The sequence below is a fragment of the Chanodichthys erythropterus genome, chromosome 21, assembly GCF_024489055.1.
Source record: "Chanodichthys erythropterus isolate Z2021 chromosome 21, ASM2448905v1, whole genome shotgun sequence".
NCBI lineage: Eukaryota > Metazoa > Chordata > Actinopteri > Cypriniformes > Xenocyprididae > Chanodichthys > Chanodichthys erythropterus.
The window spans coordinates 4,828,210-4,855,462 of record NC_090241.1 but is presented as its reverse complement, the minus strand read 5'-3'; the positions used below and the strand labels follow the sequence as shown (position 1 = coordinate 4,855,462).

Genomic DNA, 27,253 nt, shown 5'->3' with positions numbered 1-27,253 from the left:
TGTTCATCATAAAGAAGAAAGTCATATACACCTAGGATGGCTTGAGGGTGGGTAAAGCTTGGGCTAATTTTCATTTGAAAGTGAACTAATCCTTTAAGACCACATATACTGTATGTTGTTTGATTATATACATGCAAGTATATAATGACAGTCTCTTTGATAGTTATAATAGCATGTGTTATTTGCTATCGAACGTTTAACTGAGATCTGAATGTGATGTTTATGTAAATTAACTGTATGTAATTAACATTATGACGAGTTGTGATTGAAGCAGAGCACTGGCCTTGCTCTGCTTCCACGGCTTTCGGCCCCACCCCACTTGTCACAACAAATTTAAGTTCTATTAACTTAAAAAAAATACACTACAGTGTGGTGTCCGAAACCATAGTAGATTTTATTGAGTGCACCCATTCTATCCCATATTGCACCGCAATAACATGTGTACAGACGATGTACAATCAACACCTGTCTGAATTAGCTCACTCGTTTTCATTCACTCCTTCAAATGAACTGTATTAGTGGACTAACGTAGGGAATAGTGATTGAGGGTTTAGGAGGTGATTTCAGATTTAGCCATAATGTAAGCAGAAATGGTAGGAACACAGAGAAAATGTTCTATATAGGCAGACCAGTCCCATAATTTGACATTGAAAAAGGTGGATTTCTTTTTTTTTTCTTTTCTATTTGTGGAATGTAGTCTTGATGTGGTACATAAAAGGTGCATCCTCAATAGGCTGAGTGAAAAATGGCTGAAGGTCTCCAGCTGCAGACCTCAATTACAGGGTGTGGCGTATGATGTGATCACCAGCTAAATGAGGGCAAACAGAATTGGATGAATGGTGGCATTGCTCTAGTTCTCATTGAGTCTAAAACATTGTACTTTATACTTTGACTTATAATTATAGTTACTTAGATGTCCTTGTCAAGGACAGATTATGGACCAGACCAATTCGGCCAGTGCTTTATCATGAGGCTCCATCTGAGGGGATGTAAAGTTGATATAGACAGACAACGTGTGCCACTGACTGTTGCCACAATGTGAAATAAATTATTTAAAAATGTTATCCATTTCTGGCACCTCCTCAGCACTAACAGTGCCTTCTGAACAGCTTTGATGTTTCATATAGGAGTCATAGTAAATTATTGTCTCTAGCAATGTTTACATACATGGTGTGTCTATTCTTGCGGCTTTAATTTCTTATACTTGGTTATACTATATGCAAGCATCTGAGAAGGCAGTTCATTTAAAAATATTAGAATGGTAAGCATAGATTACCATAAAGTAGTTTCATTACAGTTTTGGTTATTATTACTACTGTAAAATAAATAATTAAAGGTGATGTAAGCATGATTTTAAAATACTACACATGTCAACATTACCTGAATGATATCTAATATATGTGTTTTGAGAAATACAAATTGTTAATAGTCTTTGTGATTTCTCTTTTTTCTTACCTTTTTTTTTCCTTGATGAGGGTAGTGGTAACACGTTACGACTGTTTTAGAAACGATGTTTGTAGCACTAGCAACTACATGTTGGGTATTGTGGTTAGCATGCCAAGTTTTTGTAAGGACTGTTAGCTTTCAGTGTACCTTAAGACATATGAAGGAATATTTGTAATTTTTTTTTTTTTTTACCACAATCTTAGCAGTAAGTATATCCAAGCATAACCAGGGTGGAATTTTATGACGAAAATATCAAAATTAGCATTAAAGGATTAGGTCACCCAAAAATGGGTCATTTATTACTTACCCTCATGCCGTTCCACACCCGTAAGACCTTCGTTCATATTCGGAACTCAAATTAAGATATTTGAGTTGAAATCCGATGGCCCAGTGAGGCCTGCATAGCCAGCAATGACATTTGCTCTCTCAAGATCCATTAATTTACTAAAAACATATTTAAATCGGTTCATGTGAATACAGTGGTTAAATATTAATATTATAAAGTGACGAGAATATTTTTGGTGCGCCAAACAAAACTGAATTACGACTTATATAGTGATGGCCGATTTCAAAACACTGCTTCAGGAAGCTTCGGAGCACAATGAATCAGCATATCGAATCGTGATTCGGATCGTGTGTCAAACCGCCAAACTGCTGAAATAACGTGACTTGGCGCTCCGAACAGCAGATTCGACACGCGCTGATTCATTTATGCTCCGATGCTTCAGGAAGTGTTTTGAAATCGGACATCACTATATAAGTCGTTATTTTATTTATTTATTTATTTATTTTTGGCGCACCAAAAATATTCTCGTCACTTTATAATATTAATATTGAACCGCTGTACTCACATGAACTGATTTAAATATGTTTTTAGTACCTTTATGGATCTTGAGAGAGGAAGTGTCATTGCTCCCTATGCAGGCCTCATATTCTGTAATAAAAGACAGAATTTTCATTTTTGAGTGAACCCTTCAAGAACAAAATTATTCTTGACGCTAGACTGACCTCTGCTGGCGGATTGAATTTGTGCTGCTGTTTTTATATCTCACCTTAAATAAATAAATAAATAAAAAGAGCTACAATTTTGAAAGTTAAGAGTAAAGGCTACTTCCAGTTTAAATAAATAAATAATTGAGCTTTTCATTTTTTATGTGATTAATAAGAATGTAATATTTATGTATGATGACTGATCCTTTTTTCATCTTTGAACAGAGGACACGAAAAACTGTAAAGACGGTGAACAGAATTATTCCGAAAATGAGATTTGGAAGCCAGAACCGTGCAGGCTTTGTGTATGTGATAACGGCCGAGTGATCTGTGAGGAGATCGTCTGTGAGGAGCTGAAGGGATGCGAACAGTTCATGATCCCAGAGGGAGAGTGCTGCCCTGTCTGTCAAACCTTCGCCAGTGCGCATGGAAGGATCGGTGAGTCATACACGAGATGGCCGCTAGAGGGCAGACGCCAATCAGATTTGAAAAGGGAATTAATTTAGATGTTTTTTATCATTTAATAGGCTATTTTTATTATAATTTAGACTTTGAATACATTTTAATTATATTTTGTGTTTCTTTTGCAGAAACAATTGCGTTTAAGGTATGTGAATACTTCAGGCATACAGAGTAACATTTGTTATTTGTATTTTTTCCCATCACATATTAATATACATATACAGTTTTGATTAAGCCTGCATGTTTTTTCAGGGCCAAAAAGGTGAACCTGGTGACATTCCTTATGTGAGTCTATAATATTATGCTTCTGTCCATCACATGTCCATACAATATTTTGTGCCAGATATAAGATTATGACAGTAGTGTTAAAATGGTTATATACAGATTCATATTATTTTATTATTTTCATTAATGTTTTTTTCTTCTATTTTAGATCGTGGGAGTACCTGGGCGTCCAGGACCAATGGTGAAAAAATGCACGCACACACACACGCACACAAATTATATTTTTCACACACACAACCCTTACAGAAAACTTTCTGCATGTTTACATTTTCAAAAAACATCAATTAGTATGATTTATTAGCTGTTTTCCTCATGGGGACCAAAAATAAATGTCCCCACAATCTGGTCCATATATATATATATATATATATAATACCAGGACCACACATACATACACACACATCTCCAATCTTTTTTTCTTTCTTTTTTTTGCTCTCACTCTTCAGAACCCCTGTTCTTTGTAATGTCAATCAAAGTGATGTCCATTATCTTGTGTGTCACATCAAACAGGGTCCCCCAGGAGCAGACGGCCGAGCAGGATATCCAGGAAGCAAAGGAAGACGAGTATGTGACATTTACCAATACCCATTTTAGTCATTTGTATTCTGTTATGTGGCTATTTCACCTCAGAAACACCTCCAAGTTATGTACAAATAGTGACTTTCTCTCTTATTCCGTGGAACGTACTGTAAGTTATGGCTAGTCAAAATTACTTTGAGTGAATACATAGTGTAATGATGGACCTAAATAGTTAAAAAAGTGACATGCAATGTTTTTTTGTGAAGGGTGTTCCAGGTCCACCTGGTTTTGATGGGGAGCCAGGTGTCCCAGGCATGCCAGGTGAGCCTGGTCCTGTGGGCACTGCATTGCCTGGGGTGAGTTATATTATCTGTCAGGTTTTGTTGTCCTGCATTTGTCAGTGATTAGAATTGTAAAATGTGTTCCTCTGATCTGAATATGTACCTTATCGTTGTAAAAAAAGAAAGAAAAGGGTTTTAAGTAAAACAAAATCCTTTATTTCTTATAAAAAACAAAAATTATAAAAATGCTGTATTACTAGTGTACAAGTGATTTTAATGTTTCCATTTTAGTGACTATATATAAAACACAATAAAGCCCACCAAAATCAGACTTGATCCTGCTGTTTTTAAAAAACTTGCCTAAATGTGTTCTTATCACACTCTTATATATTATTTATAATATTTATTGAAAGTTAGCATGAAATGAACATTTTGATAGTCTAGCTTATATCCTAGTGAAACTGAAAAACATATGCCAGGACTTGATTTTGTAGATCAGGAATTGATTGGATCATTGTCCTTCACTAAATGGTCATCATAGACTGGGTTGCCAAGTATGTGGTTTTCCCACGGAATTGGGCTACTTTAACACTGTTGCAGCGTGTTGTTTTTCATGTCTGTGGCTTGAAGCAACCCTAAATATCATGATATTTAGCCCCTGGAATGTGAATTTTATTATAATGCGGATTTTACTCCCCGAAACACAATTGGGCTAGATTTGAGCAGCATTTGGGTGTGTTTTTTTTTCGTGAAAACCTGGCAACCCAGATCAGAGAAGAGATGTCATTGCAAGGGAGACTGGGGGAAGTTAAATTAATATTTTTGAATTAAAGGTATGAGATTTCTCAAAATCGTTGTTGAACACTGTTGATGTTTGAAATCAATCCAAACAAACACACCCCTCTCTTCATTGCTCCTCCCACAAAATGCATGAAAACGCAATGCATCAGTGGATGTCTCTTTATCATAGCAGAAGCGAAGCAAAATAATGACAAATGAATGACAAGGAAGCACAAAAAATGAACATTCAGTACGCATGAGTATACAAATAAGAGTGGACATTACACTCAAAACCAGCATTACTCATGTATAGAGCAGAAACAATGAAACCTGGACATCCATTTTCAGGCCTTCCCACTTAAGTCTCTCCAGCGCTGGAAAGCTTTTCTTATATTAAATAGGGTCTTGCTTGATCATAACCCTTATTTTTCCAGTGATATTTCTATGACCTTTTCTTTATTGTAATGTCTCTCGGTCATCACTCTTTCTACAGTCTTTCTTCAAATCCCCCTTTTGCTCACTCTCTCCTCCCCTATCATGAGTGGACACGCCCCCTACTGCCGATTGGCTACAAGTGTGTTGTGGTGCTCGGTCCGATCAACAGCGTTTTTCAAAAATCGCTTACTGCACCTTTAAGTTTACATAGGGGAGATTAAGTTTTTAATGATGTGCCTGGATAAGTCATCTGTAATAAACACAACAATATTCCGTACAAAATGCTTAATTTTGTTGCGATAGTCTTTTCTTCCCAAGGTTCCCTTGACAAAAACCAATAGGATTTTCCCATTGGCTTTTGGATTATTGCAGAAAATAAGGTCTTTGGCTAACAAAAGCTTATATGTTTTGTTCATTGTGATAATCTTCACAAAGGAACACAACTTCTATGAATTTTTAAGCATAATACAATTGGCCAAAGGTAAAAGGAAAAGGTAGGCTATAAACGAACTACACCACTGAAGCATGACTTCAATGTCATCATCACTAAAACTCTTTCCGTCTTTGTTTAAAAACATTTTCCCCAAAATTTTGAGGTATAATAGTTTGCAAGAGCACAATTATAAACACAACAAGGCTGTGAAAGTGGACTAGTTGACAACCAATGTAGTCCCATTTAGCCACTTGTTATGAACCGCCTTTTACAAGACAAATAAAAGCTTTACTGATGTATTTTATATTATAGAATAAAATGTGAAAATATCGTCAGCTTGTGTTGACCGCAGACCATATTTCAAGCATTCATTCCAACACCCAGTCAAAAACTCATTGACTTCAGGATGAAGCTAAAACTTGTTTCTGAAATATGTCATGCCTGCATCACTCTATTGAGACATATATCTGAGTGAAACGGCTTCTCTATTAAGACAAATGTAGAGTTGACCTTGATTTAGTCCATCGGGAATTGATTGGATCATTGGATGGTTGTGGTTTGCTATTGGTTGATCTCATGTGAGTGACAGGTTGTCCCGCCCTCATGTCATTAAACATGTCATCAGAGAAGAGAAAGGATGGCACTACATAAGGGAGGGGAAGTTTGATTAAAGATTACAAGGACACGTGAATTAAAAAAAATTAATGATGTGCATGGATACATGCAATATTCCATTAAAAAAACAGGAATTGTCAATTTTGATTTTCCTGGTGACTTGAACTTGCTGATCTGTAAATCTATGGTGACAAGTGTGTCATGACTGCACTTTTTTTTCAATTCAAATTTAAATAAAATTTATGTTTTACAGAGTAACTTTGTTTCTCAAATGGCCTCTGGATTCCATGATGGAAAGCATGGAGTGGCGGGGATGGTCTCTGGAGCACCGGTAAGGATCTTTCCACATTTAATAAAGACTTTTCTATAATATTTAGCTGGATTGCCATATAGAACCACTAAACAGAGATATAATGTATATATTCAGGGTGAAAGCGGACCAAGAGGTCATCCAGGCCCAGCAGGTCCACCAGTAAGTTCTCTTAAGCTTGGCGCTGTGTTCATGCAATAAATGTCTTCATTTCATGTTTTTTTTTTTCCTTGTTTTTTTCACACTGCATGTTTTTACCAAATTTATTTTTCTCTGTGACACTCAGGGGCCAACAGGAGCACAAGGTGCGCCAGGAGATGCGGGTGATCCTGGGCCCATGGTAAGACTAATGCGTAAAGCGCATGATAAATATTCTGACATTTACTGGTAAATTATTTAAATGTGCCTGTAATATTCATTAGAGAAACTGTCCATGCCATATAGATCAAGCAAAACAATTATGTCACTTTTTTTCTTTGTAGGGCTCTTTTGGTCCAAGGGGACCAGATGGTCCTCCAGGAAAAGCTGGTCCAGATGTGAGTAGACCAACAATTCGCGCAGTGATTGCGTTATTTAAACATCATAGTGAAGCAAAATGGAGTCCAATCTTCTGAAAATGCTGTGATGTGTTACAAAGTTTGAATACACTGAACAAAAGTAAGATGGGATTTCCTGTGCTCATGATAACACAATCCTGTTCCTCTCTGTAACAGGGTGAGCCTGGACCGCCTGGAAATACAGGAGACAAAGGATTCCCTGGCTCTCCAGTAAGACAATGCTGCTGTTCTCAGTCCTGTTTTAGGGGTGGTTGATATTATATTAGATGTTTTATATAGACATGGCTGCTGAAATGTTCCTTTTATACAGTATAGTGTAGAGTTAAGGGGCTATTCACACAGGATACATTCTCCATCATCTGGACACATTACCAAATCTGCCTTAGACAGACATCTCAGACCATTGTGATGCATCTCTCTCTTTTTTTTTTTTTCTTCAGTGATTCAGGTTCAAAGAAGTTTAGCTTTTAGAAATGCAGCTCATGGAACAGATGCATCTAGCTGTTTGTGAATGCAGGAATACAATACATCCTCTTAGGCCTTGTTTACCACCTGGTATTAAGATTCGTTTTGGTCCATCGGATTATAAATGGACGAGAGAGACACATTCCTGTTTACACCTGGTGTTTTAATCTGTCTCTTTTGTCCACTTTCAACCACTTCTGCCCTGATTTCTTCATGGGGAGGGTCTGTGGTTGGATAAATGTATGGGCTTTTTCAGATCTTTCGATTTAATGGCCAAAGTAAGCTTGCGCAATTTACATATGAACGTGACCACAGTCAACAGAAAAACATACAGAGAGGAGAGCATCAGCTTTCGTTTCTGCTCTGACAGCCGCAAGACCATCTGAACGCTGAATGTGTGTGTTAGAAATCAGGAAGATGAGAGAACATTGTGCTTGGTACATTTTTCATCTTTAAACCAAACTTGGGTCTTCAGCCCGTCTGGCTAGCGCGCTTCCCATAATGTTTACATATTAGGTCAGTAGGCGGAGGCTGTTCGCACCTACAAAGCAATCCGGTCGAATGCGTTTTGGACTACCTCTGGAAGTGGTCAAACGTGGACAAGCTCAAAACGTTTTAGACCCCGTTTACACCTGCATTTAGTGTCGTCGACTTGTGATCCAATAGAGCAAAATGCATCTTGCAGGTGTAAACAGGGCAGATTTCTAAGCATGCGCACTTTTAAGATCCACTCCAACCTTCCTAAGCATAATTGGTGGGGTCATAAGAAATATTGTACTTCTACTTTTGCATGGCCGAGAAAGCTTTTTGCCCTTAGAGTTTGCCGGCATCAACCAGGATGGGCTAGCCAGCAAACAAAAATATGTTCTAAGAATGTTTTGCTAGCATTCCTATTTAGTTGATGAAAACGTTATGTGTATGTTCTAAACCAGGGTGTCCAAATTCGATCCTGGAGGGCCATTGTCTTGCAGAGTTTAGCTCCAACTTACCACAACACACCTGCCTGGAAGTTTCCTGTATGCCTAAAAACCTTGATTAGCTGGTTCAGGTGTGTTTAATTAGGGTTGGAGCTAAACTCTGCAGGACATTGGCCCCCCAGGAGCAGGATTGGACACCACTGTTCTAAACGGATATTTTAATGGTTATGAGAATGTTAAGCAGACATTCCATTTGATTGTTCTTCAGCATTATGGGAATGTTACTTTTGAATGTTATCTGAGTAGTGGGCCTAACATTTAAAAAAAAAAAAACGTTAGACGAATGTTCAACTAAATAATTTCAGAAAAACAAAAACTTTCCATGAAATATGAATAAATAATGCTTTTGTGGTAACATTATTAAAGACCAGATACATTTTGACAGTCTGTTAACATTACTAGAAGAATTTTTGTTCAAAACCTTTCCAGAATGTTCAAGTTCTGAGAATGTTCCCTGTTAGCTGGGTAACTGGGCCATGTTAACCAGCCAAACCCTGACATCTTGATTTAAGTTAAGTTTAAACAATGTAACATTTGACTGAAAAATCTTTTTTTTTTTTTTCACACAATCTTCTGGCAATCTTTACAAGTCGACATAAAATTCCACACATGTCTAGGAAAACTACTGAGTGATGACTCCTAATCTAAATGGACTAAAACACTAAAACATGTTCTTTCTGGTGAGTAACTGATCTTTAGGCTGTCAAGCAATGTTGAAGAGTTCCAGACCACAATGTCAAACAGACTCAAATACAAATCAAAGGCTTTAATAACAATGCAACTGATAATAATTACAAGATGACTCAAGCAATACACAAGGAAGAACAACTCTGAGAGAGAGAGAGAGAGAGAGAGAGAGAGAGAGAGAGAGAGAGAGAGAGAGAGAGAGAGAGAGAGAGAGAAAACAATTAAACCCAAGACTGGAACTTAAATAGTGTGGCAGACAATGGCAAATTAAACACAGATGTAAACAATGACTAATTAATTCAAGGAAGCTAAGAAGCAATTAACACAGAATGCAAGATGCCATGGTGTGAACTAGTGGCTCACAGACTGAATTACTGTGTTGTGCAATGCTTACACAAATCAAAACATCAGATCTATGCACATGCTAAAAGAAGAGAGTGTGGTGATGACAGGAACTTTCATAAATACTGCACATTAAATGCTTAGTGTATCCTTACCAGTGATGATGTGTTTCATAGGGCTCCAGAGGGTTTCCAGGGTTACCAGGACAGCCTGGAATGAAAGGTCCAAAGGTGGGTTAGATTAGAACTTCCTTTCCAATATACTGATCATTGAATGACTTATTACTAGTATTTATTACTATTAAATGTACAAAGCAAATTACACAAACAGTGTAAAACCAATGAATCACATCACCATTTTAGGGTCATCCAGGTCTGCTGGGTGCAAAAGGAGAAGCGGGTGCTGTGGGGTCAAAGGTCAGAGGTCACATATTTGGAGTCAACAAATTCATGTGAAAATTTTCTTGAACCTGTGTCCCTGTAGTTTGAGTGTATTAGCTAATGCCACTTTCTTTTCATTATAAAAGGGAGAATCGGGGTCTCCTGGCACCATGGGACTTGTGGGTCCGCCGGTATGGAGCACTTTTGATTGCAGTTCTGATTGCGATGTTTCATATAAACTGCACTTTTTTGATACTAATATTGTTCTTCGCAGGGTCAGATCGGTATGCCTGGTGAGAGAGGACGCATCGGTCCAGGAGGGCCTGTGGTAAGTCAGCCATTAATGTTTTACAAATTTGGACTTGGAGGTGAGAGTTTAATAAAATAGTTTGCTTTAATTTGCTTTTTTAAAATTTCTGTTTGTAGGGAAAACGTGGTCTTTCTGGAAATGTGGGGAAACCAGGTCCATTGGTATGTGCCATTGTTATTTAAGTATTATTTATGTAACATTTTAGTATTTAGTCATATATTTTCTTTTCTGCTTTTATTTCATTTTCATATTTTCAGTTTTTAATTTAAGTTCCGATTAAGTTTTAGTAATTTTAGTAGATTTTTTAAAAGGTTTTTTAGTTTTAAGTTTTCATCTATATATAAAAACAACACTGGTATGTGCATCAGTCCCTTATCTGTCAGTTCTCATGTGTCTAGCCAATCAAAAGACATATATCTGCCTTTATCTTCAAAGATGCGGAGTATGTTCTATTATGTGTTATCTAACCTGACACTAATATCATTTACAGGGCCCAATGGGAATTCCTGGAGCCCCAGGATTTCCTGGTGGTCCCGGCATGAAGGTAAATATGATTGATGGTTATACTTAGAACAGTTGATCTGCTGCACCTTTAAAATTTACATTATTGCAGTTTTTATTTATGGCAGGTATAAAAAGTGTGAGTAATAAAACATAATTTTTTAAAATATTGTACAGGGTCAGGCAGGAGCCACAGGCCCACGAGGTACCAGTGGACCCCAAGGCTCAAGGGGAGAACCAGGCCGACAAGGCTCAGCAGGACCACAGGGCAACCAGGTGCAGTCTCATCTGTCCCACAATCTACTTTCTAATGATTTGTGTATTAAATTATTTCCATAACATTGATGTCATTTCTAGGGACCACCAGGAACAGATGGTTCTCCTGGAGTTAAAGGACCAGCAGTAAGTTCCTTAGACACTCATCCAAGAATACTACTTAATGCACTATTTATCAAATTCTGTGCTTATTATAATGCAGAATAACATTTCAAAGGTAAGCATTGCTATTATTATTGATCATTTTTAGAGTGATGGATTTGAACTCCAGCACCTAAAGGATTAGTTCACTTCAGAATTCAAATTTCCTGATAATTTACTCACTCTCATGTCATCCAAGATGTTCATGTCCTTCTTTCTTCAGTTGAAAAGAAAACATTTTGAGGAAAACATTCCAGGATTTTTCTCCATATAGTGGAATTCACTGGGGTTCAACAGGTTGAAGGTCCAAATGTCAGTTTCAGTGCAGCATTAAAGGGCTCTACACGATCCCAGACGAGGAATAAGGGTCTTGTCTAGAGAAATAATCAATCATTTTCTAAAAAAAATAAAAAAAGTATATACTTTTTGACCACAAATGCTCATCTTGCACTACTCTGTGATGCGCCACACATTACGTAATCATATTGGAAAGGTCACATGTGACGTAGGTGGTAGGGCGAAAAAACTCATCATCCAACATTTTTTTGTAAAGGGTGTATGACTTAGTCTTTGCATGTTCATTTTGTAAACACTTGCACTTGCTAGGTACTTCCACCTATGTTATGCGTGACCTTTCCAATGTGATTACGTCATGCGTGGCGCATCGCAGAGAAGTGCAAGACGAGCATTTGTGGTTAAAATGTATATCATTTTTTATTATTTTTAGAAAATGACAGATCGTTTCACTAGATAAGATTCTTATTCCTCATCTGGGATCGTGTAGAGCCCTTTGAAGCTGCACTGAAACTCACATTTGGAACTTCAATCTGTTGGTAGCTGTTGAAGTCCACTAAATGGAGAAAAATCCTGGAATGTTTTCTTCAAAAACCTTGATTTCTTTTCGACTGAAGAAAGAAAGACATAAACATCTTGGATGACATGGGGGTAAGTAAATTATCAGGAATTTTTTTTTGCAGACAGTTTTGCAATATCATCATCTGTTCATCATAGGGGATCCCAGGTGTGCAGGGCCCTGTTGGACAGATTGGACAGCCTGGTCCACCTGGACCTCAAGGATCAACTGGACTTCCTGGAGCCAAGGGCCAACTGGTAATGACACAATGCAAATTGGAAAATTACAAACACCATAGTGGGAATCACTTTTCTCCCATGTTTATATTTAAGGTTGATATGTTGATCATACATATATTTCATGTATCTCATAGGGGGATTTAGGTTCCCCTGGGTTTAAAGGAGAACCTGGAACTAAAGGAGAGCCTGTAAGTATTGACAACATTCAGGACAGTGCTTGAGATGAGAACACATTTATAGTTGAAATGGTATATCTTTTGTTGTAGGGCGCACTTGGAATTCAAGGAGAAATGGGACCGATGGGAGAAGAAGGAAAGCGAGGTCCAAGAGGAGACGCGGGGGCCATTGGAGCCCCTGGTCCAGCTGGAGAAAGAGTGAGTTTCATTATATTACTGTGAATGACTAACATGCAAGTCTACATATTCAAAGTTATTATTGCAGTGACTTCTTTACATTTTTGTTCTTTACAATAATATTTAATGTGTTTTTTCAAGGGAGCTCCAGGTAACCGTGGCTTTCCAGGAGCTGATGGTTTGCCCGGTCAAAAGGTTAGAAACCCAGCCAATAAGGTTTCAAAGGCTGATAACAATGCCAGCAAGATCATCACCAGCACATTTCTATTATAAAATGATTTGTTTTTTTCTATCATTCCATACCTACACTATATTCTCTTTTTTAATCCTCCCAGGGTGCACAGGGTGAACGTGGTGTCCCAGGCTCATCAGGGCCTAAGGGTGCAACTGGAGACCCTGGCCGACCTGGGGAAACAGGAATTCCGGGAGCAAGGGTTGGTAAAATAGATATGTTCTGTATATTTATGCTATACATTGTGTGACATTATGTATCACACCCTGTATGCTCTGCAGTTATAGAGTACTTAAATGCTTAATTTGCAAAATAAGGATCTCTGATGATATTGAGTCCACTTCATTTAAGGTGTTCACATATTATATGTCATGTCTCTTTAGGGCTTAACAGGCGTTCTGGGAATGCAAGGTGCAGAGGGGAAGATAGGGCCACAGGTAATATATGCAGTAACACATCCTTCCGGAATTAGCCTTCTGGCTTAGCCTGAATAGATCTAAATAACAATTTTGTGAGTTCTGTCACGTCTTTTGATGAAGAGTGGTGTCCTTTTTCCTTAGGGATCACCAGGAGATGATGGGAATCCAGGTTCAGCTGGGTCTACGGGATCCAGAGGTGCAGCAGGACCCATGGGTCTACCTGGACCCAAAGGCTTCAGTGTAATTCTCTAATATATATATATTTATATTAAAAAAAAAACACAAGATTATATTCTTAATTTTACTCATGTGTCATTTTGTATATTAAAATGTATCTCATAACACCTTCTGAGCAAAGAGTTTGAAGGATGATGAGGGCTACCGATCAGATCTTTATTCCAGGATGTAATAAATGATTTAATATAGATGGAAGCATTATTTGAAGACATTTCAGTAAACAAACATGCCTTTAATGGACAAATGACACATTAATATTGTAGCTAACATGGAAACATGTTTACTAAAAAGAATCCATAAGATGAATGTAGTGTTTTTTATGCTCTGAGTTTTGCTATAAATCTGATTGTTTACCCGTTGTGTTTTCCTGTTATGAAATGAGTTTCTCTGAATATGCAGGGTGATCCAGGGAAAGCAGGAGAGGCAGGATCACCAGGAGCTGCAGGACAAAGAGTGAGTCCTGGCTTACAATTATAGTGCAACATTGCTGTGGCAACCTTATAACATGCTCTAACATTTCACAACAAGCTATTATAAATGTCATTCTCTTTTTGCGTACAGACTTCTTGTGTAAAGACTGTCAGTATTGTATAGCATAGTGATTTAAAAGTCAAGTCAATCATTATGATTTGATTTGATATGATGGTTATGATTCCTACAGGGACCCAATGGGAAAGATGGAGAAGAAGGTCCAGCGGGAACTACAGGACCTCCTGTGAGTCTTCTGATTAGTCATTCATTGCACATTTATGGCTATTTACATTTTCTGTGTATTTTGATTGGTTGAAGCAGCGCTCATAGCATATATGGCTGGGTATATTTTATATATTTTCAGGGAATAGCAGGGAAGAGAGGTGAACAGGGACCTCCTGGACTAACTGGCTTCCAAGTATGTCCTTTTTTTCTTTGGTTATGCATTCAGTCAGAAATGACTTTGTTTGACTATGTTCAAATGCTGTTAAAGGGGTCATATCATGAGAAAGTTTCCTTGATCTTATCGCATAAATGATGTACTTTGATGTACTATGAAAACAAAGTGCAAGTTTTAAAACTCAAAACTGCCTCCCTGTAGTCCAAGAAGACAATTTATCAAAATCAAGCAAAACCAGTGATTTCTGAATCCTAGGATCCCTGCCCTACAGAAGAGGATTAGGTCCAAGCAATAATAAAAAAAATTTAATTAAATTAATTACATTATTAATAATTAAATACATTAAATTTGGAGAATAAAGTCGTCGTGTTTTGAGAAAAAAAACATGTTAAATTTCAAGAGAAAAGTAAATAAAATGTCAAGAATAAATGCATTCGATCAGTGTCATATTCATTGCATACTGAAAGAGGACATGACAGAGCTGGATCAATTAGTCAAGTTATATTTTAGGCTTTCTTTCAATAACAAAAATATATCAGCTTTAGCTAATTATAACTGTATAATAAGTAGCATACAAACTTTAAAATTTGCAAGCGACTGGGTCTTTCTAGAAGAAAAAACATTAAAAAACAGAAAAAAACACTACAATTTGCTCAATGTACTCGCAAGAAAATGGGACGAAAACGCTTTACAAGTAAAACACTTATTAAAAGATCAAATTCTGTACACACCTTTTTAATAAAGCATATGTGCAGATAAGCATAATGACTTCACCCTGAGTGAGTGTGTATAGACATTTATCTTTTCTATTTTATCCTTCTTAGATTCACTGTTTTGCATTGCCGCCCTGAACTTCTGAACATGAGTTTGAGTTTATTCTCAATATTTTTTTTTCTCGAAATGTAACAATTGTTTTCTCGAAAACACAATGACTTAATCTCAATTTAATGAGTTTAATCTTGACCTTTTATTTAGACTTTTTTCTCAAAAGTTTTTTCTCGAAACACGACTTTATTCTTGAAATTTAATGATTTTTTAATCCTCTTCTGTACTGTCCACATCAACAATGACACTTATTTATTTGGTGTTCAGAAATTTTGACTGGGTCGTTCAAGGATGTAGAACACGAATTGTGGCAAAAATTTGGGAAAATCTGTCAAACTTTGTGCTGTGAGTGTCACACAAATCATTTTGGTATGAACTTGACTAACAATATACGTAGACCTCAAGGACAAATAAAAAAATGTATATAACCCATTTAAAAATTAAATAAACTTAATATGATTTGTCCCTGTTAGAGCTGAATCTATTATTAATTATGCTAAACTTCTAGGGTTTGCCTGGACCCCCAGGCCCACCTGGAGAGTCGGGAAAACCAGGTGATGAGGTGGGTTGATCATTTCTTTGTGCTCTTTACCTGATCACTATATTACAGTCTTTACTTCTTGTCATTTCTGCTGGACAGAAAGAACACAAATTGACTGACAATGGGAATTATTAAAGAACTCTATGGATTTTATTTTTTCTCCTCAGGGTATCCATGGAGAGGCTGGTGGTGCAGGGCAGACTGGTCCAAGGGTGAGCCTATTGTACTTACGCTGCAGTGTATCAGAGCACAGAATTTAGCAGTGCACTTAAGCAATCTCCCAGTATTTTTATCTGTCATTTTTTTGTAGGGTGAACGTGGAACCCCTGGAGAGAGAGGTGATCCGGGACCTAATGGGTTACCAGGATCCAAAGGAAGCCCAGGAACCCCTGGACCTGATGGTCCCAAGGTTAGAGTCATATTTTTACTCACTAATAATCATCAAGAATGCTGCATGGCTCAATGCATCCATTTAGTAAGAGATGATAAAATTCAACATGACATCAATAATCGCTGTGCAGGGTAAACCAGGTCCAACTGGAATTTTGGGAGAACCAGGACCACCAGGCCTACAGGGCATGCCAGGAGAGAGAGGGATAACTGGACCAGCCGGACCTAAAGGAGAAAGTGTGAGTGTGGTTCTGAGAGATAAGAGAAAACGGGTCTGTTTAAACAAAGGCTTTGGCACATGCATAACAAATACACTATATTTTACTTTCACGCTTTGCAATCAGTGCAACAATATTACATATAATAAATTCCTTGGTGGGTCAGGCTCTGTGAGGGATGACAGCTGACATATACTGGATGATTCACCAATATCCTCAGGCAGGAAGTTAATATTCTCTAATATTATCTGTGAAACATTATCTGTGTGGCGCTCTGAAGTAGTGAAGGAGACCACATCTGTAACACATCAATACAGAGTTCTCTGTATTTTTCTGAGCAATATACACAAAACCTTGTGTTTTAATACTCTTTATCTGTTTTCTCAGGGCGCAGTGGGTGACCGAGGGACTGAAGGGGCAGCTGGAAATGATGGGGCTCGAGTGAGTGATCTGTAATTTATACATAATTTACTGGAAAAACTGAACCTACCAGTCAATAATTCTAAATTATAAAATACCCATATTTCAAATTTCACACCCATTAACACAACAGAGGTATTTCTTTTATGTTTGTAGGGATTACCCGGACCTGTTGGACCTATTGGACCAGCCGGCCCATCTGGGGAGAAGGTTTGATTTTTTTAATAAATTAAAATAAATAAAAAAGTGGTGAATTGATCCCGTCTGTTCTGCGTCAGTGATTTTTCAGCAATACTGAGACTTTGAAGTTTCTTCTGTTTTTTAGAAGAACTGATTAAAAAGTACATTTTACAGCTGTTGCTACTTAGATGTACTCAGAACTGATTGTTCAATTACAGGGAGAACAAGGCCCAAGAGGCCCTCCTGGATCTCCAGGCTCCAGAGCAATGGCTGTGAGTAAAGCAGTTTACCAGGAGAAAACTGACATTTGCTGAAGTTCTTTACTCATGTGACTCACAATTCTTTTTGATGTATTGTATTTTAGGGCTCACCTGGTGAACCAGGTCCTACTGGTCCTGTTGGGTTTGCTGGGCCTCCTGTAAGTCCATCCATCCATCATAAAACATATTATTTTGATATAATATGCTATAAGCTATAAACATTGTTCTGTTTTTGTGCTAGGGTCCTGATGGTCAGCCTGGAGTTAAAGGTGAAACTGGAGAGGAAGGTGCAAAGGGAGAGGCGGGGTCTCCAGGACCTCAGGGAATGGCAGGAAAACCTGGACCACAGGTGAGCTATATATGAAGAGTTCAGATGCAAAAGCCTCTAAGTGCCATCTGAAATTTTCTTCTAAAATTATAATTTGTATCAAGCTTGTATGTTTATGTTCAGTTATTTCACTTTAATGGCAATAAAAAGGACCTATTAATTGCCATTAAAGTGAAATTACTGAACCTAAACATACAAGCTTGATAAAAATGCTCATTTTAGAAGAAAATTTCAGATGGCACTTAGAGGCTTTTGCATCTGAAGTCTTCATATATATATATATATACCCCTTTGAAATAGTTACTTTTTTTGTCGTACAGTCATAAATCAACCAAAAAAAAAAAAAAAATTTTATAGCTTTATTTACAAATTTTGCCTTACAACATCAAAGTAATAAAAGAAAAAGCAACAATTCTAAAAACTGATTAAAAAAACTAGAAAAACTAGAATAACAGGGTTGGAAAAGCAATCAATCCCCTGATTTAATACTTCATAGAGCCACCTTTTGCTTTAATTACAGCCATTAATCTTTTTGGATATGTCTGTACTAGCTCTGCACATTTAGATTGGGGAATATTTGCCCATTCCTCCTTGCGGAATTGCTCAAGTTCTGTCAAATTCCATGGTGAGCGGCAATAGACTGCTCTCTTCAAGTCCATCCACAGATTTTCTATCAGATTTAAGTCAAAGCTCTGACATTCACCTTCCTATCCTTAAGCCATTGTGTTGCGTGGAAGGTGAAAGATCTGCCCATCTTCAGCTGTCTAGCAGAGTGACGCAGGTTTTCCTAAAGAATTTGGATGTACTTGGCAGCATCCATTTTCCCTTTAGTCCTGACCAATCGCCCAGTCCCCGCTGAAGAGAAACCCCCTCGCCCCCTGTGTTTGCTTTTTGCCCCCCAAAAAATGAAAAAGTGCCGCACTCAGTCTCCTTTGCACTATGCAAAAACACACCTGGAAGACTCTGATGCCATCTGGCAAAAGGTGCTATGGCCTGATGAGACCAAAACTACTGGTCTACTTGGACTGAAATCCAAGCGGTATGTTTGGCGTATTTTTGTTGTAAGGCAAAATTTGTACATAAAGCAGGAAAAGGTTTTTTGGGTTTTGATTTCAGGCTGTATGACAAATAAAGTAACTATTTCATAGAGGTATGATGATTTGAAATAGGCACTATATATATATATATATATATATATATATATATATATATATATATATATATATATATATATATATATATATATATATATATATTACTGTTCAAAAGTTTGGAGTTTGTGCTGTACATAAATATAAGTTGACAAAGAAAAAAACATGTATAAATATAATACTTCTTTTAGGGAGTGGCTGGAATTACAGGCCTCAAAGGTGGCAGAGGTACTCAAGGAGCAGCTGTAAGTTACAAAAGTCATGGTATCATAATCAATGTTTATCAACTTAGAAATACTCAGAAATGCTTTTGTTGCTTTTCGTTCCCTCTTTTGCGGAATCCTCTTTGGTTTTCTCCTTTTGATAAAAGGGTCCCAGTGGGTTCCCAGGATCCCCAGGAGGTGTCGGCCCGCCAGGCTCTGCTGTGAGTGACAATCCCTAATATGAATTTAACCAACAAAGCAGTGATTAACAGCTTCAAATATTATTTGCAATGTGTTTGATTCTTTTTGACCAATAAATTAAGACACTTCTCATGTCACATACAATATGGAATCTATTCTGCTTACACTGGTATATTTCTCAGGGTCCAGTTGGCGAGCCTGGTCCTATCGGAACCCCAGGTAAAGAGGGCCCATCTGGGCTTCCGGGAGAACCTGGAGGTCCTGGCCGCCAGGGGGAGCGTGGAAACCCTGGACCTGCTGGTGTCCCTGGAGACAAAGGTGAACCGGGAGAGGACGGACTGCCAGTATGTGATTCCTTTTCACAATATAAAACTTTCTGTTCTTGCAGAATCATTCTGTGCTTTTGTGAGTCATTCATATGTAAAACTGAAAAGAAAACCGAGCTTTTCACACTGCTCTTAAGCCCAGACTATCACTTTGTAAAGGAACATTCACACTTGTTATTTAGAAGCGAGGTTAGCACAGCTTTTCACACAGGGTTATGAAACCCTGCTTTCTGGTGCCAAATGTGTACAGTGTGAAATGATGCGGTGTTAGAAAGTTACGGCTAGATGCTTAGCAACAGACATATTCACATACTTTGGACACAGAAACTTGGACACAGAAACTTCATTCTTACCTTTATAGTCCGAAAAGTCCAGGACAAATTTAGTAACATGGTAGTTTAGTCAGCACAATATAATAAGAGGATGCTCAATGCTAGTGCCTTTATGTAAACAGCTCACGTACAGCGTTTGTCCAATCAGTTACATTGACACTGGAAATATGCAAGTAAGGATGTTAACCCAGGGTTTAGGAATGAACAGTGTGAAATATCCGCTTATAAATACCCAGGATTCATCTTGTGAAACAAGATAACCAGGATTCCATTTACCCGGGGTTTAGAATGACCCAGGGTTAACTATTTCAAGTGTGAAAAGCCCTCATGTATTTAGTATGTTCAGAAGATGCGTAATAAAGGTGTTATTATTACCATATAACAGTGAAAATGTGGACTGCCGGAAAATTCTGTAAATGGCAGGGAAGTGCTGTCTGATAAATTACTGAAAATTCTGTCAATGGTGGGGAAAGAGTAAATACTGTATTCCAAAACTCATATTCTTCATATTCTTACTTTCTTAGGGCCCAGATGGGCCAACAGGCTCTGCCGGAACTCCAGGACAGCGGGGACTTGTGGGTCTTCCTGGAATGAGAGGAGAGCGTGGTATGGCAGGCCTTCCTGGACCTGCGGTAAGTCAACACTTCTATCCTCTTATCATGCAACTGAATAGATCAAAATGTGTCTTTTAGAATTATATTTTGCAGCCGTTGGTTGGTTTTTTAAATTGGTCATAGAAGATAATAGCATGGATGCCAAAAAAGAACTTCTTTTACTCCTTATCTGTTTGGCTTTTTCAAGGGTCCACCAGGAAAAGCTGGCACCCCAGGTCCCCAAGGAACCAAAGGTGGTGCTGGACCTGTTGGTTTGCCAGGAGCAGCCGGACCCCGAGGAGATGCTGGTCCAGAGGTATGAGATGTTAGTGTGAAAAACACAGTGAAAATGATTGATTACATATATATATAAAACATTATCTTAACGACTTCCTTCTTAAATTAGGGTTTGGCTGGAGCTGATGGAATTCAAGGAGCAGATGGCATCATTGGAGCCAGAGTAGGAACCCATTCATCATTTGACATGGTCTAATTATATTTTTTTTAACCAAACCAAACATGGCCAAGTTCAAATGATGTGTTAACTTGCTCTCAGGGTGACAGAGGAGACCCAGGTTCAGAGGGTCTTGCAGGTGGCCAGGGAACCCCAGGAAGCCCAGGACCTGTTGGAACTCCTGGAGGTCCAGGACAGAGAGGAGATCAGGTTTGTTTGCTGTATCCATTGCAGAACCTTCACAGTAGATTGGTGTTTAATATGTTTATTGGTCCCATTTTATATTAGGTTTCTTAAACTACTATGTACTAACATTTAAATTAATCATTTGATACAATGTCCTACACGGTCCTGTTTCACAGACAGGGCTTAGATTAGGCCAAGATTATGCCTTAGTTAAATTAAGGCATTTAAGTAGCTTTTATAAATGTGCCTTAGAAAAAAAACATGTGTTACTGGTGTGCATCTTGAGACAAAACAATGGCTCTGACATATTTTAAGATATGATAGTACAAGTTGCTTTCAGTTAAAACAGATCAAACATGGGACTAGCTTAAGCCTTGTCTGTGAAACCGGGGGTACATGTTTTTACATTGTACTTATATTTAAGAAATACCTACATGTAATCACACTGGTAATTTCTATAATTACACAGTTGACCCGTCCCTTTCCTTTTAGCCCTCCCTTAAACCTAACCATACCACCAAGCCTGTCCATAACCTTAGCCCTATCCCACCTCAATAGCCACAAAAGAGTTTTGCAATACAACACGAACAGAATAAGTACATTGTACTTATTTTTTGTACATACAGATGTAGTTAAAGACACCTCTGATATAAAGTGTGAACCATTTATTTTTATTAAAAGCATGTAGACTGAAATTATTTAAAGAAATAATCCTTGCATAATGTAATGTAAGAAACCATTTCTTTAATCTTGTTACCTTTCATATATGCAGTTTTTTTTTGTTGATTTTGCTGACAGGGTGCAAGAGGCCCACCTGGTCCCGATGGTCAGGCAGGAATCAGAGGGAAAAAAGTAAGTCTGCATATCCACATATTGGACACATCCGAAGAAGCAGATTTATGATGCTACTGAAGTTGAGTTGTTAAAAATCCCAGGATGTCCTTCGAAAAGAATAGGGGTGTAACCCTGACATCCTGTCTAACATTTGCCCATTGGCGTCTGTCAGTCATGGCCTCCTAATCATCCCCATACATTGATTGGCTTCATCACTCTATTCTCTCCACCAATAAGCTGGTGTGTGGTGGGCGTTCTGGCACAATATGGCTGCCGTTGCATCATCCAGGTGGATGCTGCACATTGTTGGTGGTTGAGGAGATTCCCCCTTCCATGTGTAAAGCGCTTTGAATACCCAGAAAAGCGCTATATAAATGTAACAAATTATTATTAACCCATAGCGAAAATGACTTCTACTCAACCTTAGGGACCACAAGGACCGATGGGAGACAAAGGTGACAAAGGAGAAGCGGGTGAGAGAGGTCAGAAGGGCCATCGTGGCTTCACTGGACTTCATGGGCTACCTGGAATATCAGTATGTATAACTGACAATATGTCACCTGTCAAACAATACAGTATCCATCTCTTGATTATCATCTGTTAATCATTTCCTTCCAGGGTGCCACAGGGGATGATGGTGCTATAGGAATCATTGGACCAAGTGGGCAAAGAGTGAGCAACAGATTGAAATATCAATCATAACTGATTTCACAAAGCACCAGCAATACATGTGCATGTTGAACAGAATTTAACTGTAAACATGTCAATGTTAGGGACCCCCTGGCCCTGTTGGACCACCAGGAAAAGAAGGAGATATCGGTCCACCTGGAGCACTGGGGGCTCCTGGATCTCGAGGGGACACTGGAGATTTTGGACCAGAGGTGAGGCTTGAGATCATGTGTATGATGTATTTTCTTTTTATTATGAGATGAGAACTTCCTGCTGATAAAAAACAGCTTAAACCAGCCTAAGGAAGTTTGCTGGTCTTAGCTGGATTACAGAGATTTTGGGCATTTTTCACAAGAAAAAAAATATCCAATCACCATCTCGGATGCAACAGCAATACTATAATTTATACAGTGTTTTTTCTTGTCTTTGGCATATTCCACCCTTAATGACTCATAGTCAGATACATTTTGTACATGGTTAATTAGCAGATGCTGCTAATGTCATTAGATGTTTAAACACTAATGTTCAGCATAAACAGTATTCACCCATCTGTCTGTAGGGACCGCCTGGAGAACCCGGCCCACCTGGACCCCCAGGTACACCTGGACCCCCAACAGCTGCTGTAGATGACCTTTTTGGTACAAACTTCGACCTTGACATCGAATCTGAGCCAGAGGAACCCCCACCTCCCCCGCCAGAGTTCAACGAGGATGAAGCAAGACCCAATAATGGATCTGATGCGGTTCTGGTCGACAGTGAGGTTCACTTGTCTCTTAAGAGTCTGGGAAGTCAGTTGGACAGCATGCGCAGTCCTGATGGCACACGCCAATTTCCTGCCCGCACGTGTCAGGACCTGAAACAGTGCTATCCTCTGAAGAAGAGTGGTGAGTGAGATGAACTAACACACATTTTAGTATTACTGTAGCTCAGAATGCTTTAGTTGTACTGGCCCTGATCAGGTACAGTATGAACCAGTACATCCTGGTTTGCATTTATATGACATCTCTGTAGGAATGATTCACCAAAAATTAATCATTTACTCACGCTGTTCCAAACCCAAATGACATACTTTTGTAGGAAACAGAAGGAGATATTTATTAGGATATATTTATTTAGGATATATCGTCTTCTGAGGTGATTGACGTCAAACCTGACATGACGTGTGTTGGTGTCAATGAGCTATGGAGATTAAAATTTCGGTCTGTTCCAAATATCTCATATGACGCATAGAACACATGTAATATAAAATATATATATATATATATATATATATATATATATATATAACTATTTTTTTTTTTTGTCTTGTTTTGCAGTAATATATTCAAACATCCGAAATAAGATAATTTTACTTGAAAAGTGATGCAGAACTGCATGAGATATAAAGTTGTCTGTTTAGTGAATGTTTTTAATGCGAGTGTATTTTGTCTCATTGCAATGGCAGTAGTTTTAAGTATAAATGTGAATTTTAAGTATAAATGTGAAAGTGAAAAAATCATGTAAAAATGTAAACAAGAAAAATTACAAATTTCTCACAAAAAACAAAAAACAACAACAACAACAACAACAAAAAAATGATATGATTATAATTTGATATGCAGTTTTCCATCTCAGGTAAATTTATTATTTTGTTATAAGGATTACTTTTTAAAAACTAGGGTTGACAATAAAAATAATTATGATTAATCTCATTATTTATAATAATATACATTTTTCAGTGTTAAATCTTGTGTTAAACATATTTAATTAATATCTTAATAAATTAACATTTTTGTTGTGACAGTCCTACAAAATACATTTTGTAGTCTTTGTAAATTTTCTGCAATTGTTCTGAAGGTCCCTAGACCACCTGAAAAACGTAAAAAAACAAAAAAACAAAAACAAAAAACTATGGTTTTTCATACTTTTTTGTAAAAAAAACATGACCTTGAACCACAGATGATCTGGGGCACTGGGGTGGCCTCATAGGATAGTAAAGTGTCCAGTGAATGTGCACTTCAGAATCTTGCTAGAAGTAGTAGGTCATCCGGGGACTTTTCACATGCTGTTTTTCGAATACTAAATCAGTGTTGTTAAGTCTGCGTTTTTCCTGCGGAATTGGGCTACTTAAGCACAATTGCCACAGGTTGTTTTTCATGTCCGCAGGTTGAAGCAAACCCAAATAACATGATATTTAGCCCCTGGAATGCAAATTTTACCAGGGGAACCCCACCAAGTAATGTCGATTTTACCCCTGGAACACAATTTTTACCGGGGACGCCCCCTGAAATGAGATTGCGGTAATTTTGGTCTAGTGTAGAGTAGCAATTAGACAGGTTTTGTTGTGAAAACCTGGCAACCCTGTACTATATAGTAGGGGAGTATTCAATTTCAAATGCACCAAAAGCTAACCAACATAAAATGATTATGTAATATTTGACAGGATACTTGATTCCCATCCTTTCAGGAGAATTCATACACAAACAGACAAGTCAAAGCAAAATCCCATTATGTCAGGAATAAAACAAACACAGCAGTCCACAGTAAGCATGGTTGTACCATATCAGGAAACAGATGGGCGGTCATCTGTCAGTGAGCTGAACCTGAACCTGAATAATGACCCAGATTGCTTGGACTAGACCTCAAACCAAGTAGTCTGAGTAAAGAATGAGAACCTACTTACAGCTTTATTTACAATTGCACTCGAAATCAAAAATAATCACCCCAAGGCCATTCAAGATGTATATGACTTTCATTCCTTAGCCAAAGAGAAATTAAGATTTTGGAGGAAAAACATTCTAAGATTTTTCTAATGCAAGTGAACGGTGCCCATTAGTAGACCATTTTTGACGGTACAAAATCCATATTTAGGCAGCTTAAAGGGAGTCCACACAATCCCAGCCAATGAGTAAGGGTCTTCTCTAGTGAATCAATCAGTTATTTTTGGAGGAAAAAAATTATAAATACTTCTTAGCTACAAAAGCTCACCTTGGTCCAGCTCTGCGAAAAGCGTTCATGAGGCAGTTCACAACCTCTTGCATGACGGTCAGAGAGTCAGAATAAACCAGTTTGATCTATATGTAATAATCAAGGATATACTGTATGTGTGTATCTCACTGTATAAAATACAACTCTCTTTCCCATTGTATCCCAGGTGATTACTGGATAGACCCGAATGAGGGCAGCGCTAGAGATGCCATCCAAGTGTACTGTAACATGGAAATGGGGGAGACCTGTATACCTGCCAACCCTGCCAGTATCCCACGCAAGACCTGGTGGATTTCACGTTCCAGCTTACCAAAACCTATCTGGTTTGGAGCGACCATGAACCGGGGAACTAAGGTTAATATGATTACAATGATGACCATTTCAAATAAAAAAAAAAAAAAGAAAACTACAAATAAATAGTTACAATTATGTCACTTAAATGTATACTTCCTACTCTTTTATTACTCCTCTTCAGTTCACCTATGGAAACAAAGAGGCATCAGCTAACATGGTGTCAGTCCAGTTAAGATTTCTCCGCCTGCTGTCAAAAGAAGCAGCACAGACCGTCACCTACCACTGCAAAAACAGTGTGGCCTATAAAGATGAGAAGAACAGCAATCTGAAGAAGGCTTTAGTCCTAAGGGCTTCTGATGGACAGGACATCAAGGCATATAGCAGCAACCGTCTGAAGTACACCGTCACCACCGACGGCTGCTCTGTATGTTTCGATTTTTGACTGTATTGTTTGGCAGTATTTATTATTTACGTGACATGGAAATCAGCAGTGGGGAAGCTACTTTTCAAGTTTTGGAATGGTCATTAGGTCATTTAGCTGCTGCAAATGATGTTTTTGATTATGCAAAAATGCTACCAATGAAAAACTCACAATTCTCTTTGTTCCTCTCTCCAGAAACCCAACGGTGAATGGGGCAGGACTGTCTTTGAGTACCGCACACAAACACTTTCACGGCTGCCTATTGTGGACTTGGCTCCAGTGGATGTAGGTGGCCAAGATCAGGAGTTTGGCATCGATATCGGCCATGTGTGCTTCTCGTGAAATCAAGGATAAAAGCATCATCATTTGGACTGGAGTTCTCAGCCAATACAGTATTTATTGTCAAACGCCATCTGTAAGGGCCTTGAGGAATTTCTGACCTTTATTTCATGATTATTCATGATGATTTCCACTAGCCTGTGGTGTATGAGTGCATGAGAGACTATATGGACCCTTTAATTTATACTTTATGCACCATGTGTTATTAAAAATATGTGAAAACCTTCATTGAAATTAACTCAAAAAATCATGTTTTACAAATATCTTGGCTGTGCTGTTTTGTAGATGTTGTTCATGCTTAAATTGCAATCATTTCTAGTGGATTTTAAAGGTTAAATGAATCTGGATGAGAGAGACGAGTTTGTTTGTGTAGTATTAAAGCGGGATCTTCAATCAATTCCCCAAGAGTTCTGTTCCCAAACCCAATTGACCATACGAGAGAGAAAACCCTATGTTTTATGTTGATAGCAAACTGTTGGACAGATGATTCATTTGTACTTCATTATTAATGAAAACTCTCACGGAAGCCAGTGTTGGTCTCGTTAAAAGCCTCATTAGCCCACAATACATGACACAAAGAAACTCTTTATTCAGCTTTTTCAGCAAGGCCGGTTTGTACTCTTAAGGGGGAGGGGGGCAGCAACTGTTTGTAATGAATTCCAGATTAAATATTTAAATTCCTTTTCAACAGACCTCAATTGATTTTTATCATGAATAAATGTCTG

General features: G+C 38.0%; 1 protein-coding gene across 1 annotated transcript; it reads left to right on the top strand.

Annotated features, from left to right (window-relative positions):
- The first annotated feature begins 1,757 nt into the window (after positions 1 to 1,757).
- col5a2b (collagen, type V, alpha 2b) lies at positions 1,758 to 26,531 on the top strand. Its single transcript, XM_067374256.1, has 54 exons — positions 1,758 to 1,773; positions 2,662 to 2,874; positions 3,027 to 3,043; positions 3,151 to 3,183; positions 3,332 to 3,364; positions 3,694 to 3,747; positions 3,969 to 4,058; positions 6,500 to 6,577; positions 6,674 to 6,718; positions 6,843 to 6,896; positions 7,039 to 7,092; positions 7,270 to 7,323; positions 9,761 to 9,814; positions 9,947 to 10,000; positions 10,111 to 10,155; positions 10,239 to 10,292; positions 10,391 to 10,435; positions 10,765 to 10,818; positions 10,953 to 11,051; positions 11,133 to 11,177; positions 12,204 to 12,302; positions 12,419 to 12,472; positions 12,551 to 12,658; positions 12,779 to 12,832; positions 12,973 to 13,071; positions 13,253 to 13,306; positions 13,430 to 13,528; positions 13,925 to 13,978; positions 14,187 to 14,240; positions 14,361 to 14,414; positions 15,730 to 15,783; positions 15,930 to 15,974; positions 16,073 to 16,171; positions 16,284 to 16,391; positions 16,758 to 16,811; positions 16,947 to 17,000; positions 17,189 to 17,242; positions 17,335 to 17,388; positions 17,472 to 17,579; positions 18,901 to 18,954; positions 19,080 to 19,133; positions 19,296 to 19,457; positions 20,296 to 20,403; positions 20,573 to 20,680; positions 20,771 to 20,824; positions 20,921 to 21,028; positions 21,803 to 21,856; positions 22,266 to 22,373; positions 22,457 to 22,510; positions 22,612 to 22,719; positions 23,067 to 23,391; positions 25,641 to 25,828; positions 25,950 to 26,192; positions 26,385 to 26,531. Exons 1-54 carry the CDS (start codon positions 1,758 to 1,760, stop codon positions 26,529 to 26,531), a joined length of 4,425 nt encoding a protein of 1,474 aa, XP_067230357.1.
- Positions 26,532 to 27,253: the final 722 nt, after the last annotated feature.